Source organism: Aythya fuligula, chromosome 1, assembly GCF_009819795.1.
Source record: "Aythya fuligula isolate bAytFul2 chromosome 1, bAytFul2.pri, whole genome shotgun sequence".
In the NCBI taxonomy this organism is placed as follows: Eukaryota; Metazoa; Chordata; class Aves; order Anseriformes; family Anatidae; genus Aythya; species Aythya fuligula.
The window spans coordinates 72,076,737-72,095,469 of NC_045559.1; the positions used below are offsets into that span (position 1 = coordinate 72,076,737).

General features: G+C 36.0%; 1 protein-coding gene across 1 annotated transcript in view; it reads right to left on the reverse strand.

The window, feature by feature from the left end:
* The window catches only part of ATXN10 (ataxin 10), a 106,878-nt gene that overhangs the window by 13,171 nt on the left and 74,974 nt on the right, over positions 1–18,733 (reverse strand). The window contains exon 10 of the mRNA XM_032191136.1: positions 5,757–5,820. Within this exon, the coding sequence (XP_032047027.1) occupies positions 5,757–5,820 (64 nt within the window). The remainder of the gene's footprint in view (positions 1–5,756; positions 5,821–18,733) is intronic.

Here is an 18,733-nt window from a genome sequence, read left to right on the forward strand (position 1 = left end):
CTCTAGCCTGATCAGTTCATCAGAATGTAAGATACAAAAAAGCTAAAGTTTGTGTATATGCCATCAATCAGAAATCCCCTATAACTTTCAGGGTTTTAAAAAAGAATTCGCAGCACATAGGAGTTCAACTGAATTTAACTTTCATTCTAGTTCCACCTATAGTAATTGGCTGATACTCAGCTGCTATTTTATGTTGTCTTTTGCACTATGAACCTCTAAGTCCAGGTCAACAAATTTTGGATCTTCACCTGTGCTGACAAGTCCCATTCTTAAATTGCCAACCTGTAGGTCCTCAGCCTCTGAGGAGTCACTAGAAATTGAGTTGATACCTTTTTATTAGTGTCATAGCGACAATCAGCACTGGTTTACAGCAAATAAGATTCTAACAGTGCTCCGTGTCTAAGGATAAGGGCTACGGTAGCAGCAACTTGTGATAATGCAAAACTGCATCCCTCTTCCAAAGAATACACTTCCATTTCCCAGGTAGCCTTCAGATTTGTGCAGCAAAGCAACTGTCAATGGGATGAGGAAATAGGCAGTTTCTTCGAAGTGGACAGAACTTGACAGGGCATGGAGAGTGATCATTACTGTTTTCAGCAGTACTCTAGTTCCTCTGAACTAACTGTCTCCATTTAAATAACATTATTTTATGTATGCTTATGAAAATAGAGTCAAATAGTTCACCTCAAATTGGTGAATGCACTGACAGTGCCTACAGCAAGTTTTCCAAAGAAAGGCAACCAGTACTGACAGAACATTATCCTGCTTTTTCTTGCCAACATACAAGGGATAGCCACATCTACATGAAAATGCTCAGCTATATCATAGTTTATTCTAAAAAGTCAACTTACACTCATATTTTTGCTTTCTACTGGCTTCTATTCATCTGTGAGGCTTTTTCACTGTATGTGGCCTATTTTAGGTTGTATTCTGTAACTTAGGACTAAAATGTCTGTCAGTTCCCCCAAAAGTCTTTGCTGGCATCTCACAAAAACAAACTGCCATTGTTGTAGACCATAGCAACTTGATTTCTTCTAGCTTCAGCCAAAAGTTTCATGAACCACAATTATACTTGCTGTTGCCATCAAGTCAGAAGTATTTTCAATCTACCTCTTAGATGACTTTCAGACTGAACAAAAACTTCATACTGAAGCTTAGGCAAGGAGTATCTGAAAATTAACTTACATTTCTTACACTTCCATCCATTATTCAGACTAAGGACTCTGTGTGGATATCCACAGCAACCACAGTTTTCCCTTGTACTAAAATTCTTATTGCTGAAACATAAGCAGCTGGGTGTATTCATACATGTAAAAATGCATGTGCACATATACTACACCATTTTTTTTCTTCAAGTATGACTTCACTTTTGACTAACAGAAAAACATGCCTGATTAGGGATAACATAATATGGACACTTACATAAAGATAAGGTCTATTCCAATTCAATTCAGTCACAAAATCAATTTGAGAAATCAAATTGAGAAACCCACTATAAGAATCTCATATATTTGAGATTGGTAAGCATCCTGAAAAATCAAGAATATTCCACCTTCAAAGCTGCATTTCACCTCTCATCTTCAAATTTTATCATTAACTAACAGGTATCGCTTTGAGTGCCTATGTATTTATGATAAACTGAAAACTCTTCAATAATAAACAGGACAGTTTATTTGCAGTTTTTAATAAACACCTTTTTTTGTATGATTAGAGTCAACAAAGCTTTAACGTTTTGATCTGAATGGGATGGCGTCCCTCCTTTTGTTTTTGGTAAGCAAGTGGTATCTGTGAAAGGTCAGAAAGGAAGCTAGAAGGAGCAGTAAGAAATGAGGAAGAGGCCAAAGACAAAAGAAGGGCTCTTGTCTGACACTACTGCCTATCAGAGATGAAGAAAATGGTGTCTCAGGAAACAGAATAGAAGACATTTTATTCTAGATCACTTTTTCAGCCCATATAATCTGAAAAGCTGGATCTGGAATAAATTTTAACTGACATTACCCAGATAGGCATTTCAAATCCACTTTGCTCTTTAGCAGCAGGCTTTATTTATTTATTTGCAAACACAAGGCACATAAATAAAACCAGAATGCTCCCAACTTTGCAGATGTAGAGCAAGGAACTGAATTTTCAAAGAACCTATCCTTAATCCAAAGGTAAACAAGTAGTTTACTTGTCCAGTGTCGTGGTTTAACCCGACCGGCAGCTAAACACCACGCAGCCGTTCGCTCACCCTCCCCCCTCCCTCTCTGGGACGGGGGAGAGAAATGGAAAGTGAAGCCCGTGAGTTGAGATAAAGACAGTTTAATAAGACAGGAAAAAAAATAACAAAAATAATAATAACAATAATGATGATACAATGGTGATAATACGAAAGTAATAATAGTATGTACAAACAAGTGATGCACAATGCAATTGCTCACCACCCGCTGACCGATGCCCAGCCTAACCCCGAGCAGTCCGGCGCCCTCCCCCCGGCTAGCCACCCCTATATATTGTTTAGCATGACGTCAGATGGTATGGAATACCCCTTTGGCTAGTTTGGGTCACCTGTCCTGGGTCTGTCCCCTCCCAGCTCTTACTGCACCCCCCAGCCTGCCCGTTGGCAGGACAGAGCAAAGGCTGAGATGTCCTTGGCTTAGTATAAGCACTGCTCTGCAACAATTAAAGCATCGGGGTGTTATCAGCACTCTTCTCATTCTAAGCCAAAACACAGCATTCCACCAGCTACTAGGAAGAAAATTAATTCTGTGCTAACTGAAACCAGGACATCCAGAAACACCTTTTTCTTCTTTTGAATACAGAAGGACAACTATGATTAGGATATGACAAATCCAAAATGGAACATTTAAAGGGCACAGAAAAAGTAAAGGTGGCATTCAGCCTTCTTGATGTTTAATGCTTCTGACCCCAAGGTCTATAACAAACCTTATCTTCCACATCTTTAATTATTTACATTTTCCCCCTATACTAAAAGCCTGATATGTAAAAGTTGAAAAACTAGCATCTCTCAGTATTACTCCAGTAAATTTATCTGGAACTGTGCAAAGTTACAGTAGTTGAAAATTTAACATGCTAATTTAAATCTTTGTAAGATGTAGAGAAAGTTTGTTTGGGGTTCATTATCATCTTCACATCCATTATTTATTATTGAGAGTCTTTTATTGCTGTTATATCATAACAATTCCTATAGGAAAAACTACTGCTTGTTAGCACAAATTTGGAAGATACAAGGCTGTTAGAAATCTAATTAGACAAGGTAACACGGATGCACCAAAAGAATTCAAACCCAGAAAGCTGAAGTAATACAAACATGCCAGCTGAACTTCAGTTAACAATCTTATAAGGAATGAACCTCCTGATATTTGTATGCATATAACAAAGTTGTTCAAGAACTCAAAGGATGTGATTTTAAGGCAATGACAGGTTTACACAGGAATTTATTCTGAGATAAGAGCAGACCTATTTACTCTTTCAATATGCTTCCATATGCTATAAAAAAAAAGATTTATTAAAGGATTTCTCCTCTCAAAGGTAATAAAAACCTTTTAACATCTAACATGGCAGTCCACCTTCTCCTCACGAATTGCATACTTTATGAATTTTTTTCCCCACCCAGAAAAGGATCATGTCACTTTTACCACAATTACACCTTCCTTTAGAAGATTTTGTAGGTATGATTCAGAGGTTGATAAACCTCAGTTGATAAAATCTACAAAATCTGTATATTAACTCTATTTTTAAGTGAAAAATATAACAATATCTAAACTGTAGAGCTTGGATGTCTCCAAACCAGACATATTTCAAATGAATATGTGCATCTACAAAGACTCTAGGAGGAAATGTAAGATGTTCTCATAGTAAAGGAAACTGGTTGAAACTTTTCCAGTTGGCTTTACACAAGGAGACGTGGACAACACAGCCTGAAACCACAAAAATGGGCACTAGAAACAAGAATGTAAAGAGAAGTTTCTGGACAAGACTTCCCAAAGAAACCCGTGCTAAAGTGCTACATCAGGCTTTCCCTCACTACATTCTACAATCTTACATTGGCAAACTGCAGCATCATTGAGTAATGGTATACAAATTTCAGCAACTCTCTCAACATTTAGCTCAAGTTGCCTAAATGTTTCCTTTTAATTAATCCTCCTTAAAAAGAGAAAAGAGACAAAGTATATTCACTCTGGATCACAGAATTAGATTTTGGGCAATTTTAAGATGTTTTAATTTCAACTAAGTAGGCTTTCGAATCAGTATTGCTCTGTTCTACAAACATCACAAAACAGATTTGTTCCAAGCAGAATGGGGTGCACAGAGGGAGAAGGGAATCAGTCATATCTCTTCAGAGAAACGTTATGCAATGGAGCTGGACACCTACATGCTACTGAGGCCTTGGTTTGTGGTGTCTGGTAGTATCAGAATGTGCTACCAAGTGGATAAAAGCAGAGATGGATACAAATGTCAAACTCCTCTTTCGCTTTCCCACATAAGACATGGTGAGAACACAGTAGACAAGGAATGTTAAAAAGGCAGAAGAGAAGCAGGAAAGCATTAACTTCATACAACACAACAGCGCTTGGAATAATAACTTTACACCAAAACAATAAAACAGTAGCCAGAAACTGTTCACCAAAAGCTGACAACAGTAAACCTTGCAACAGGCTAGCCCCCGCTCTGCCCAAGTGCTAGTACTTTTTCCATGTACCTGCAAACTGCATGCTATGAATCAGTGATGAAAGCTCATAATAAGAGGTGTCACTATGATAAGTAAATCTTTAAAACTAAGTTTTATCTTCTGGTAAGAGGTTTATAGTTCAGCCATAAATTAACAGCCTGTATCAAAAGGTTAGAAGTTTCTCATCGCCCAAAATGCAGTAAAGGCTCCAACTTGGTATTTAATTTTCATTTCACTCAAGGTTGTAAATTACAACTCTATCATTTGAAGACTTCAAATTTTATTCTATTTTACTAACAGCTAAAATGAAGGAATAATTGTAGAAAGAGATTCTGAACATTGCTGCATGAGCTGTGCTTTCCAGCAAAGTCATTCAGGTTCAAAACTCCTGACTAGGTTTTCTCAAGGCTGCTCTTCTGCTTGGAAAAGCATAACTTCTCCTGCCCTTCCCTCTGCATCCCTGCAGTGCCTCGTACCAGAACATGACCATAGAAATACTACTCTACTACTCAGTGCACCATCAAAACACTATCAAGTCTCCCTCTATACGAAAACTGATGAATGTAAAAACAGTGCACACAATGCAACAGTGATAACTCAGATGACACTCTCAATTATACACATTTTCATTCTGCAGCTTGCTAGCCTTGTTTCTGTGCTTAGAATAAGTTCTCCACAGACAGACTTAATAAGTGCATAGAATTGATGGGGGTACTTATTACAGTCTACTGAACAGACTTCAGTTGAAATGTAAACTCCAGATCTGACACAATGACAGAACGGCCTTAATTCAGATTTCTATCACAGTTAGCTGTGTGAATTTACACTGTAAAACAGTAATATTAATTATTTTAGGAAACAAAATACATTTCAACTCAGTGTCCAGTTCACGAATGCATTTTCACAAATTCACTTGCTTCTCAACCAAGCATTTAAAAACAAGCTAGAATCCTAAGGCCAGTTAGACTTAGGTACCAATTGAAAGCAATGCTAACAAATGTATATTAAGCTCCCCTATCTTTTTTCTCTTAGTTTCCAAAAATGTGTCATATTCAATAGATTTGAATTCTTCCGTAAAGGATACAAGGATTGTTGTCATCAATGCTGCAGTTGTCCAGGATCAGGGGAATGCCATCTAACTCATATACCTAAATAAAGACAAAAGATTAATTTAACAAATTGCTCAGGAATACTAACGACGCTTCGTGAAAGAAATAATGTAAAAATGTAAAAGGGACATCTGTTTCATTGAAAATATTAAATGCAAAAATAAATTGCAGAGTAAATTAAGTATTATTAACAGAAATTATCACAAAATAGTATTAGAAGCAGACATTGATTAATTAATTCCTCCTTCAGCTACCACATGTTTGATTGAGGTATTTTTCCATTAAAGTTCTGTGTCATATGCTCCTCACGTTGAGCCAGAAAAGCTACACTTACTTGAAAAGTAATGCCTGCTTTCAGGAAGAATCATGGAAAACTACAAAGTGAATAAGGACATAAGAAAAAAGTTGTAAAATACATATACACATACACACACAACTGCTAGCTAGTGCAGAGCCGCTTGTCCTCTTTACCTTCCGTACACAACTCTCAAAAGCAATGTTTTATCCGTATATACCTAAGCACAAATTCTTTGTATCAAATGAAAGTCACTGAGTTTTTTCCTTTAATAAGGTCTTCATTACAGTAATGGCAAACAAGTAAAGATGACATCTGTCTTTTTTATTTTATATATACACAAATGTGAATTCTTGAACACCAATATATTCATGTTTTGTGGATGACAATGATACAGCGTTCTAATGGATTCATACATGCATACCTAACCTCATTACCAAGAAGTCAGGTAAAGTTGGTGTTAACAATACATCCATAGCATAGATATTTTAGGAAAAATACATTCCATAATAAAATTACCTATTATTTTAAGATACAATATAATACCATACATTGTCATGCATATTTATAGCTTTAGGAATTGTTACCTATTTAAACAAAAACCTGTTCTGAATTTTCTGTGGAGTTTCAACCTTTGAAATATCTTCTTAAAACATAAGCATTTATTTTTAAATGACACAATAATTCATTTTAAGAAAACTTAATCACATGAGTATTAATTATATCCATATATTGTTAATATTCTTTAAGCTGTGGGCAATAGTTGTGGGCAACCTATTCTAGATGAACCTGCTTTTGAACAGGGAACTTGGACAAGCGGTTCCTCCAGAGGCCCCTTCCAATCTCAGCCATTCTGTGATATCCATACTATACTTGTTCAAATCTTTTTTTTTTTTTCTTTTAATTCCTTGAAATTTAATTTAAAAACAAGAACTGCTGTATAAAGGATTTTAGGGAGAATATAAATTTAGGTTGTATCATTCAAATTTGGCATTTCTCTCTTTTATCTTTTTTTGCCCAAGGTCAAAAGCATTTCTATGTATCATATACAACAGTGGATCAAAATTTATATTGCAGGATGGATCAGCTTTCTGACATGGTAAGAGAGTGAAGTTGGGTAGGAGGAGATTATGATGTGATATCCAAAACAGATTACCAATCAGAAAAACAAATTCAGAGAGAAATTTAAACATACTCTCGAGTTCTTCTTTAGATAATCTCAAATTCTAACGCAGAAAGTAACAATAGCAGAGACAGAGAAGGTTTAAGTTCAAAAAAGAAGCAATGAGCATTGCCTGGTCTTAAGACCTAACTGGTAGATCTGGGCTAACACGTATAACTATGCCTATATGAAATGCAGTTAATAAAGCAAGTTTTAAAATATTAATTCTTTCCACAACATTTTTGTGTGCTTTCCAAAGGTCATGCATCATGTATGATGTCATACTTCAAAGCGTGAACAAACGGTGACCTTTTAATAACACAGTGGTTGTGCATGTTTGGAAAATATTAGTTATTTGATTTTTATGCTGTAGCAAGACCCTGATATGCCTGTAATGCTACCTTTTATTTTTCACCAGTATAATGTTGAATGGTACAAATTAATCTAGATTAAGCACTGTCAGCTAAAATAAAGTATGTAATCTGTTTCAGTGTGATTCAAACAAGACATTCAATTAACTAAGTAAGTATTCTGCAAAAAGTAAAATTTTAATTAAAATCTACACATGCTTCAAAAGTTACAGTGGGATTATAATGAGACTCAAAGTGAAAACAGGAGCATCAGACCACAACCTTAGCGATACCTTGATTTAAAAACAACTCACTCACAACCACAGTGTTACACACCCACCGAGAGTCTCTTGAATGGCATGCAGTTTTACCAAGTTAAGTCTAACTTTTGTTACGAGTACCCCAGCTTTAGTATGTCATCCTTATGTGACTTATTACACAGTGAAATAAGGAAAAGAAACCTTGCCATGTGCCCAAGACAAATCTATATACTTCTCAGAGAGACTCGTGAGGTCAACTCCAAAAGCTCTGATTCCTGAGCAACCACTGCTGGAGAAGTTCCAGTTCATACTGGCTATTCATGAACCACCAGCTGATCCATCAAAACTGCATTTTATGGTAAGCTAAAATTCATGCCAGTGTACTGTAATAATCTGGGCTGCAATGTAAGCCAGTTCAGCTCTCCATATAGTAGAGCCACAAACGAAAGTGCCATAGATCAAAGGAAAGAATCACTATCCCCAGCCAGGCTGACCCACTTGCATGTTGAATCTCTCTCAAATCTTCTCATTCTCATCAGCCTGAAGAAAGGGCAGTTACTGTAACCTTTCACAATGGCAGATTTTGTAAATATCAAGAAAAACCTCATCCTAAGCCTCAACTTCTTACACAGATTTATTGAAACTGTACTGCCCAATATGAAGACTTTAGTGATTTTTTCCAAGTAATTATTGGCCTCAGAGTTCTTCCCTTGAAGACAAATGCAGTACGGAGCAAGGCTGTGTACCTTTTCCAGAGACCTTCTGCAGTGCTTGGGAAAGGAGTCAGTATTGTGCAAGCCTCTGATCTCACTTAAGATAAAGTGCAAAAATATCCTGAGAAGAAAACATGTAGCAGGTAGTGTGAAAATGGTTGTAATCCAACCAGATTTCCAAGGAAAATATAGGCAGAAACTAAGGAATAGGACAGTTCTGGTGTCTGTCTTATTGTTCACATTAGCTTGTGTTACAAAAGACCATTAAATCTATTCTCCATTTACACTACCAACAGCATAGCTGGCCAATAGCATGAAATTGCACTAGACCTTAAAAACAATAGGTTATTTCATTATGTAGAACTATGGTTTTACATACACATACAAGATATACACACACATGATATATATACATATGAGATGCACATATATCTTAATCTCATACATACACATATACATATATCTGAGATTATAAACCATACACAAATATACATGTATATATACATATGGTTTATTCTGAATGCATTTAAATATTAAAGGAAGCTGCAGTCTATCTGTAGGCTGAAATCTTTATTTATGTAAATTTAAAAAGTTACTTAAAACAAGCTTAAACTTAAAAGCATATAGCTCTATGGTAGCGATCTCTAGTGCTTCAGTCAAGTCAATACTGCAAATTTTGCCTTAGTGTTTTTGTGTCAGTTTCTGAAGTTGTTTTCTAAAAACCATAAAAATGGAAGATTCAGCATTCAAAAGCAGGTGTCTTTCTCTGTCGGTTAAGAAAGATATCTTTCATAACATAGCTTTATATTACCTTTAACTTGTTTTCTGTCCTTGCCTTGAAACACAATGAAGATCTATATCATGTCAGTGAGAAAATTCACTGTATGACACTTCAAAGAAAATGCTTTCCCTGGGGACAGAGTGATTGCTGTGTTTTTTCCTCACATCATTTCTCTTTACCTGTAATTTAATAATCTATTTCAATTACTTAAAACAGACACTAAGCAGAATGATTTCAGCCCACATACACAAAGCTACTACATAAATATTAAACAAGAGCTTATGAAAGTCACAGATGATATATATGCCCACTGCTCTCAAAGCCAAGGAATAATATATCGTGTTTTATTTGGATGATTTGGGATATGCAAGTCCTGAGGGAAAAGACACACTTTTTCTCTTGAAAAACAATGCAAAAAAATGAGATCCAAACTAAAGCTTTTATGTTATTCCACAAAATTTGCATATATTACATATTTGCAATATGTAACTACAGTCGCTAATATATAAAGACACTATCGTAACTCCAGGAGATTCATCTGAGCAGGACTACCTCTGATAATCTTCCTGTATTTTCTTATTAAGTTCACATAAGTAATTATCATTAACATGATAGTTCACAGCAGAGCCCAAAGTATGTATAGATTAATCATATATTGTTTCTTGAATCTTTCCCTCTAACTGCAGTGGAGCCAAGCTCAGGGGTAAGAATGCAAATTCTCTAAGCACGACAGTGCTTGTTGCAGAACAAGAAACCTGCATACATCTAGCAAAATGCAACCAGAATCTCCAGGTCCAGTAGCTATACAGACAACAGCAAAACCTCCATCAAAAATACCCTCTTCAAACAATCACCAACACCTCTGGCATTAGAAATATTATCCAGTCAACTAAAATAGTAGTATCACACAGTAAGAACGTTTACGCCTTTAGATAACAACAGTTTCAACATAAATTGTTCTGCCAGAATGCAATTGAGTCTGTCTCTAATCAACGCAGAAGGCAGAATCAGAATACATGCTTGTTTCAATCACAGAAATACTTCTATTTCTTAGAAGTTCTGTTTGCTGTAACTACAGATTAACAAAAGGAAATGTGTTCTCACAAATAGAAATGGACTATTAATAGTTTCAATAATCCCTGCTAACACTGCCACTCTTCTTTTTCCGTATTACTGACAAGCACGTTGACAAATAGCAAGACAAGGTTGTAGCTTAAGAAAAGTGTTGGGGATGTGGGTAATGGCAGTAAAACACACCTCTCTAGAAACAAGTTGAAAAACAGAAACAAGCAATAATTATTAACATGAAGAAACTCCAGATACTACATTCTTTACAGATCACCAGTTTCCAGCCAGAAACAAGTTGTGTCCAACAATGCTTAGTTTCAGACCTTGATTCACATTATGGAACATTATGGAAGAAAAAAGGTTTATGTGAGCTTCTGAACCAACAAACTTCATGTTTTTATGGATTTGGCATTGCATTCTGCAATGCTCCTAGTTCTGCCACACAGCTGAGTGTGTAGAAACACCCAAGAACACATGACTCAGAGATAAATTTGCTGATCAGCTGCCAAACGTCAGCCTTAGTTTGCAGTGAATCAGGGACTGAGCTGCCACTATTCAACCTCCTCTCCCATGACCACTGGCTTTGGCTTTCTCATTTACCTATTCACTCATTCTCATCTCTGGTACCCATATAAATACGTTTTTCGTTAAAATTGATTTAAACTGGCTAATGGATATAAGAACTGGAGGAGGAAAAGGAAGGGAGAAAGGAAAGAATAACACCTCTGGGATGGCACAACCACAGAAAACCTAAAGGATATATTACGGTCATTGAAAAACCTATTGACTGTATTTTCCCTTTTCTCTTAGTACCCTAGATTATAAAAATTATCTTCTTTTCAACATATGTTTTGAGCTAAATCATCAAAATACCAACATTGAACTTACATGAAGCAACAGATGGATTTAGTTAATCTTTGAACTTCTAAGGAAACTACATTTTTTCCCTACTGCGTAGCACGATGTATGCCTGATAAGCTTTTCAGGGGATATGTATGAACCTTGTTATTTGAGATAGCAAATAATTTATTCAGATAGATTCTGTCCAAATGGATAATTCTGTGAAATTTTAAAAAAATCAAAGAGAATTAGGGGATCTAGGCTGAATCATCAGATGAAGGGTTATTGTTACCGGTTTGTACTTTACATGAAGGTTGATGCAGGCAGAGAGAGTTCCTATCCGTTTTAAAATCTTTATCAGAGAGCTGGAGGAAGAGACAGAATGCACCCTCACAGAATTTGGAACAACTCCATACTGCTGATACTATTAAGACCTCTCAGAATTCAGTGATGTCAAATGCACAGACCTGTGCCTGGAATAGACTAATTTCTGACAAAGATGCAGGCTGGGGACTGGCTGGCTGTACATGCAGCTCAGCTGAAAAGGACCGGGGGACAGTAAACTAAAAGTAGGCCAGCATGCTCTGGTAATGATGAAGCCTAACAGCATCATAAGCTACATCAACAGGAACACAGCCAGTAGATCAAAGGAAGCAATTATTCTCCTTAGTGCTCATTAAGCTGCAATCAACTCAAGGGGCTGAGGCTATGCAATGTGAAAAGAAATTGAGGGAACTGTTATTTTTATTTTTTTAGGTTGGAGAGGAAAAAACATCAGGAGGACCTGATAAATAGCAGCCTTCCATGCCTACAAGGCAGAAGACTGAGCCACTCTCCTAACTCAGGTTTGCAGTGGTTTATGGATATAAAGAAAAAAAATTTACTATGAGGATATGGAGCAGGTTGCTCACTGACACTGTGGATTCTCTCTCCTCAGGGTCTTCAGGACTTGTTTGAATAAAGATCTGAGCAACCTGATCTGAATTCAGTTTTGAACAGGAGGATGAACTACAGATCTCCTGAAATCCCTTCCAGCCTGAATGACTGTAAGAGACTTCCACCTCACCCCAGCAAAAATAAAAGGGCTAAGACCGTGAGAAGAAGCATAAGCCCATTATTTACTTTCCATTTGTTCAAGACAAGGTTCATTCAGCCCTAATATGAACTTTTTTTTTTTGTTTTGTTATAAGGATGGAAAGAGTAGCTAGAATATTTATCAGCTTATTTAACAACCAGAAACAGTTCTAGAAAATTTATTTTGATTCTTGCCCATTAGTGGAATAATCCTGCATATTCATTGACCTCTCACAATAGAGAAATCTTAAAAACAATATATATTTAAGATGTCAGAGTGTTCATTTAAATGTATTCTTATATATATTATATATGTATATTAATATAACTTTGAATTAATTATCTGTGAATGAATAAACTGGATTTCTCAACTATCCAAACTAAAACAAGCACATCTTTTCTAGACTACAAGGTAAGAGTTTTGCACAATCCAATGTATTGAGAAATAACTGAGCTGGCTGGAATGAAAACAAACAAAGTAATAAAGGTGAGGTCTAAGACCATGATACACAACAAGAAAGAGTGAGAGCAAAAGCAATATGGTTAATCTAATGCAGAAGTTTGATAGGGAACACAAAATCCTTTAAATAGCTTTAAATAGCAGGAAAAAAAATGTATACTGTCTACAGGACAAGAAGTAATGGGCCTAAAGGAGAGAACATTCATATTACACGTTCAGAAAATATTTTTGTTTAACAGTAATGGTTAGTCAAACACTGCAATGCACTGAAACATGAGACCTAAAGACTCCTGGAGTAGGCTTCAATATTGCAAATCTCCACAGATGAATATCCAAATCTTAACCATGAATACTCTAACCACTCCTGTTCTGGACAGGTGAATGGTTATGACCCATTAAATCCCTTCTTTCTGCAAGTCTGCAGGACTTTTCCAGACTGAAAATCATCCTAGACTAGGTCATGCCAAAGAAAATTGTCGCCATGAAATGCATGCTAGGGATTTTCTAACAATCTTTGGTCACTGTTAAAGATATGTTTAAAGACTTCTGAATGTACCTTATCAGAACTATGTAATGACTATGCAATGAGAAATACATCTTTGAGGCCCTGCCACCAGACAGGCTGACCAAGAGGAGTAAGTTTTCCTTTAACACCTGTTCAACAAGATAGGTGACAAGTAAGAGTAGTTGAACATCTGAACAGAACACAGCATTCAGTTTTGTGTAACAGAGCAGCTTAATAGGAGGAGCAATAAATCAACTGACTAGGTTCCTCCACACCTATGATGGTGCTGAAAAAAAGATTTCATCTTGTTCATTTGTGAGTTTGGTTTTTGTTTGTTTTGTTTATCCAAGCAGCAGAAGTGACAGGAGATACACAGATTTTACTTCAAAGCAAAAAAGAACACTTCAGTCCCTTAGTGCTAGTGTATTCCTAGGCCTACTCCAGACTACAGGCACTTTGGCATAGAACAGAGGTAGTTGTGGCTTCCAGCAATCAAGTCTATTATTGGACTTCACCACATCCTGCAGACCTACTGAAATACTTGCGGACAGAGCTCCTTTCTCCAGCAGACTTTCCTAACTAGTCTGAGAGCTACTTGCACTACCGTGAATGACACTGAGTGCTGTCTTTATGTCCATTTAAGTGAAGGCAGTGTCCCCAGAATACTTTTTCCTTTACTGTTCTGTTAAGCCTGTATGACAAAATTGGCCAACTGTTTTAATATCTGAAATTCAGAAGTCATGGCAACAAAGCTTATTGCTACTGCTACATTAACTTTGGATATACATATATTCTCTCTTCTAACATTATTTCCTGGATAGACATTAGGCTTACTTCAGCTCTCCCAAGAAAGGTGACCCTTTTATCTTTCTGGGAAGAAAATAAAATTTTGAATCTAAAAGTAGGATTTCTTTGTGATACCTTAAAACTCTCTGAAGAGGACTGGTTTAGAAGATGAAGGTTTTAGCCTTACTGAGGTGGAAGGAAAAACAAGGTACCTAGCAGTCAATCACAGCTCAGCCAAAAAAAGCAGACGCTAAGGAGTGTCCAGCTACTAGAAAAGGGTAACAAGCCATCTCAGTTGCTGAATATTTTTTCCATTAGTCTTTCCAAGGAAAAACACAGTATTTTCCAGCCATTGAGATGATAATATAAACACTTGAGAATTCAGAATAGGTTCCCACAAAAGACAGTAACACAGTTGGTTCATTTGTATTTAAACAATTCAGCTTTCATCATTCCCTTATTTACAGTTCCTGAAACAAAAACCGCTTTTCATGAACAAATAGATACTGCCACAAGGAGCAGTCTTTTTTTTTTTTTTTTTTTTAAAGGGTTAGATCTGCTACTTAAATGGATAAAGTAAGGTCTAACACAGCTGGATTTCACTTGAAATACCAAATATTTTCTAGTGCAGTCTTTGCCTATCCTAGCAGCTGGAGTACGAAAAAACAGTGATGCCAAGTATCACCCAGTATTAAACGCCTGTGATTTATATCACTTGAATTTGTACAAATTTGGATCAACGACAGAATATATATGAATATTTCTAGTCACTCACCATCTTATTCTCAGCCCACTAAAGCCAGTAATCAGACTGTCTTTGTTGATTTTCAAAACACTGTCATAAAAGAGGTTCTCCTAATTTTTTTTCTTTCACTCAAACAAAAGAAAGAAAGTTAAAGGAAATTAAATGTAAAAATCAGCAATGTGACTAGAACTGTGCTGAGGACACATCTTATAAAATATCATTGGAATTTCAAGATTGCATTTTGTTCCAAATCAGAGTGAAAATGAAAGACTTCAAACTATTCCAGAATTATGAAAAAATACTGAGATAAAGGTTGGGCAAATCGCATGATTCATTTCAGCCATTATAACAATCACTGCAATATGAAATTCCAAGCCATTTGGGCAAGCTGCCACTGTTTCTATGGCTAGGATATTTTTGCCTTCCTTATCAAGATTAGCAAAGCATTTTAGGCATCTCTCAATTAAAATGAGGGACTTCTGTTTTTATTATTTTGTTTTGTTTTGTTTTGTTTTTGCGTGTGTGTGTGTGTATTTTAGTTTGCTCATATGTAAAATATATATCATGCTGGAATAAATTTTCTTCTGGTTAAAAATTCCAGACGTTTAATAAAATATCCTAATTATGAAAATCATTTAAAGAAAAATAGCTTACCACCAAATGTTTCTGTTGATTTCCTCATTATCTTTTACATATAACACTCTTCTAGCCACAAACTGTCAAAACAGTTGTGAGAACCTTTATTAGCCTCTTCATTCTGTTACTCATGACAACTTTGGTATTTCACGTCTCCCATGACAGCCTGCATACCTGCTTTGGTGCTATCCTCTCTCAGTATTTCAATTGCTCCTTGAAACCCAATTCAGCTGAAATAACCCTGAAAACTGCCAGCTGCTTACAACTTTGAGTAGAAATAGAAAAGAAGCCAAAGCAATTCAAATTCATACCTGTATTCTCTTTTGATTAATACATACCCTCACTAAGGCCACATGTCATCACTTTCTCACATTAACATAGTATTCTGAAACTCTCAACATTAGGGATCAAAACACTTCCTCAGAAATGTTTGAATTCAGCAAGCAAAAATAAATACCAGATACACTATGCTCCAACAATGACTTTAGTAGTGTCCAGGATTACTTGACATTCTCTTTTTATTTCAGACTGAACCAAGGGTTTTAATAAATAAATAAATAAATAAATAAAAAGCAGTGTCACACATATAAACTAATCTGTGGCAAAGATAGCAACACAATAATCAAATGATGAAAGTAACACGTGGAAATAGATCCAGTATTATTTCAAAACATATAGTGATTTGTGCTTGTGATTGCTGCATTTCATGGCAAATTTCTGCAGCTAAATACAACAGCATGTCATACTGAATTGCAAAGCGCACTGACAGACATAAGACTAGAAGGAAAGTTCTACCACCCAAGTGGTGGCCATTTCCCATAACAACACATCCCAGAGTTTCCTACTGCAATTATGAAGTGACTTTAGTAGTAATAAAATATTTTAAGGAATTGTAAAGAGTAAGTTCAGTATATTTATGTCATCCCAAACTTCACAGCCAAGAAGTGGGGGAAAGAAAGGAAAACAGGAGAAAGCTAGCAGGCTTGAAAACTGAAAACAGCACAAAGACATTATTAACGATATTTGCTATTCTGTTTCCACATTCTCTTGCATGCAGGGCTTCCAATATTTTAGTGATGAGTCAAAGAACAAACCATCAATTTTCTACTGTGTGTGTAAATGACGTGCACTCTATTACATGCGAGTATAAAGCTATGTTTGATGATAATTATATTTTCACTAGGTTAAAAGCAGATTAAAATAAAGCAAGTGTTTCAGGAAAGGACTGTAAAATACCTTTCTGTAACTCTACAGAGACTGTAAATGGTAGATTGCAGGACTCAACTGATTACTGAAGGCAGAAGACAGTTCAATGGTGTTTGCTGTTTGTGTTTTAAATCAGACCAGCCAAGGAAGCCTTCAGAAGACTCACAATGTGACACAACTTCATTTCTTAATACTACAGGACAGAATACTTCTAACTGAACAATGCCAACCCTACCTATAATTTAAAAACAAACAAACAAACAAACAAACAAAAAACAGATCTTGCAATTACAGTAATTGCTTTGTTTCAGGACTACAAGCTGTGGTCTCAAATTTCTGCAAGACAGTAAGTACAGCCCACTGGGGACAGCTTGAAAGGAAATCAATGCAGGCGCCTAAGTCTGAAGTTGTGGGGAAGGAAGCTTCAGATCTACAGTGTTTGGCTGAGACTATTTTATACCTTCTTCCCAATGACTAATTTTTTTTCCGTATGTTACCTTCACATCATGGTGTGTTCTTCATCCAAAACAGAACAGGTGGCACAACTTTTCAAACAAAGCAAAGCAAGAATGCTTTCTTTCATTTTTCAAAAAATAAATTGGCTTCTTCTTTATCTTACAAGCCAATACAAAGTATCAGTTCTGGTCTTAGTACTTCCACTTAAAGGTCTTCCAATTCTTCCAAGAAACTTTATATCCAAATTCAGTACTTTTTCATTTATTTACTCAATGCATAGTACACAAACCCCAACAACTTTTATTGCAACATTCAGTAAAGGTAAGAGAATGTTGAAATGTTCAGCTTAATGTCATAATAAGGACTAGGTCATCTTTTAAGGATGATCCAACATCCTGCTCTTTTCAATCCTCTTTCACAAGCTCTGAAAACTCTGCTACGTTTCTTCCCCCAACCTAGAACAGAAATTAAAACCTAACACATTTGTTTCACACATAGCAATAACAGACTGCCTGAGTCACATATTAACTTTTTGTGCCTCTTTCTGCAATTGTGCTTTTGTAGAAAGCACCTACTGCAAAGTAAAACGAACTGCTTGTAAGCAGTGTCAAAAATAAGAAGTGTTAACATAAATGACTATAAAATGAACAGTGACCTTTGATGCAGTGTTTACAAGGCAGACAATTTATTCTTTCATGACTGAAATAATGCCACAAACTACTTCAGCAACATTTTTGGCGGGAAAACTAGTCATACAATTTACAAATAAAAAATGCTTGTGTTTAAGAACACTGCCTGAAGAAGATACTCTCTTAAAAACAGAGTATTTGAGACAGCCTAAATGATTTTTTACACATTGAAACCGAACATTAAAATAAAACGAAACTTTCACTTAAGTATTAAAAAGATTTCATGGTTTTAATGCAAGGGAAAGGTGTGGCATGAAAAAAACACTTTTCAACAGAAAAAGTGTTAAAACACATTAAGAGAGGCTTTATTCAAGTTAAGGATAAGTAACAGGATGTGTATATTCTTCTCATGGCATGGCACCCTGTGAAAAAAATGACTTTCAACAAGTATTATTTTGCAAATTTGATTTGTAGCATTTATTTCTCGACAGTTGTTTTATATAAACTAGACACTTAATGAGAAGCAGGGACATGAAGGTGTTTTGTACTGCTAACCTACTACGGTGTGGCTAGCAGTACTATATGCAAATAAGAAAGTGAAAATATCAATGTATGAGATGACAAAGCAGATTTTTTTGTAATTTAAGGGAAAAATATTAACAAAGGATTCTAAACTAGTAATAGTTGTGTTAAAGTGTAATTCTTTACCAGCTTAACTAAATATGCGGGGAAAACCCTCTATGAGCATACTATTCAAGCATTTAATGTTCACAGATCACAGATAATCACAAAATTTCTAGGTTGGAAGAGACCTCAAGATCATCGAGTCCAACCTCTGACCTAACGCTAACAGTCCCCACTAAACCATATCATTAACCTCTACATCTAAACGTCTTTTAAAGACCTCCAGGGATGGTGACTCCACCACTTCCCTGGGCAGCCCGTTCCAATGTCTAACAATCCTTTCAGTAAAGAAGTTCTTCCTA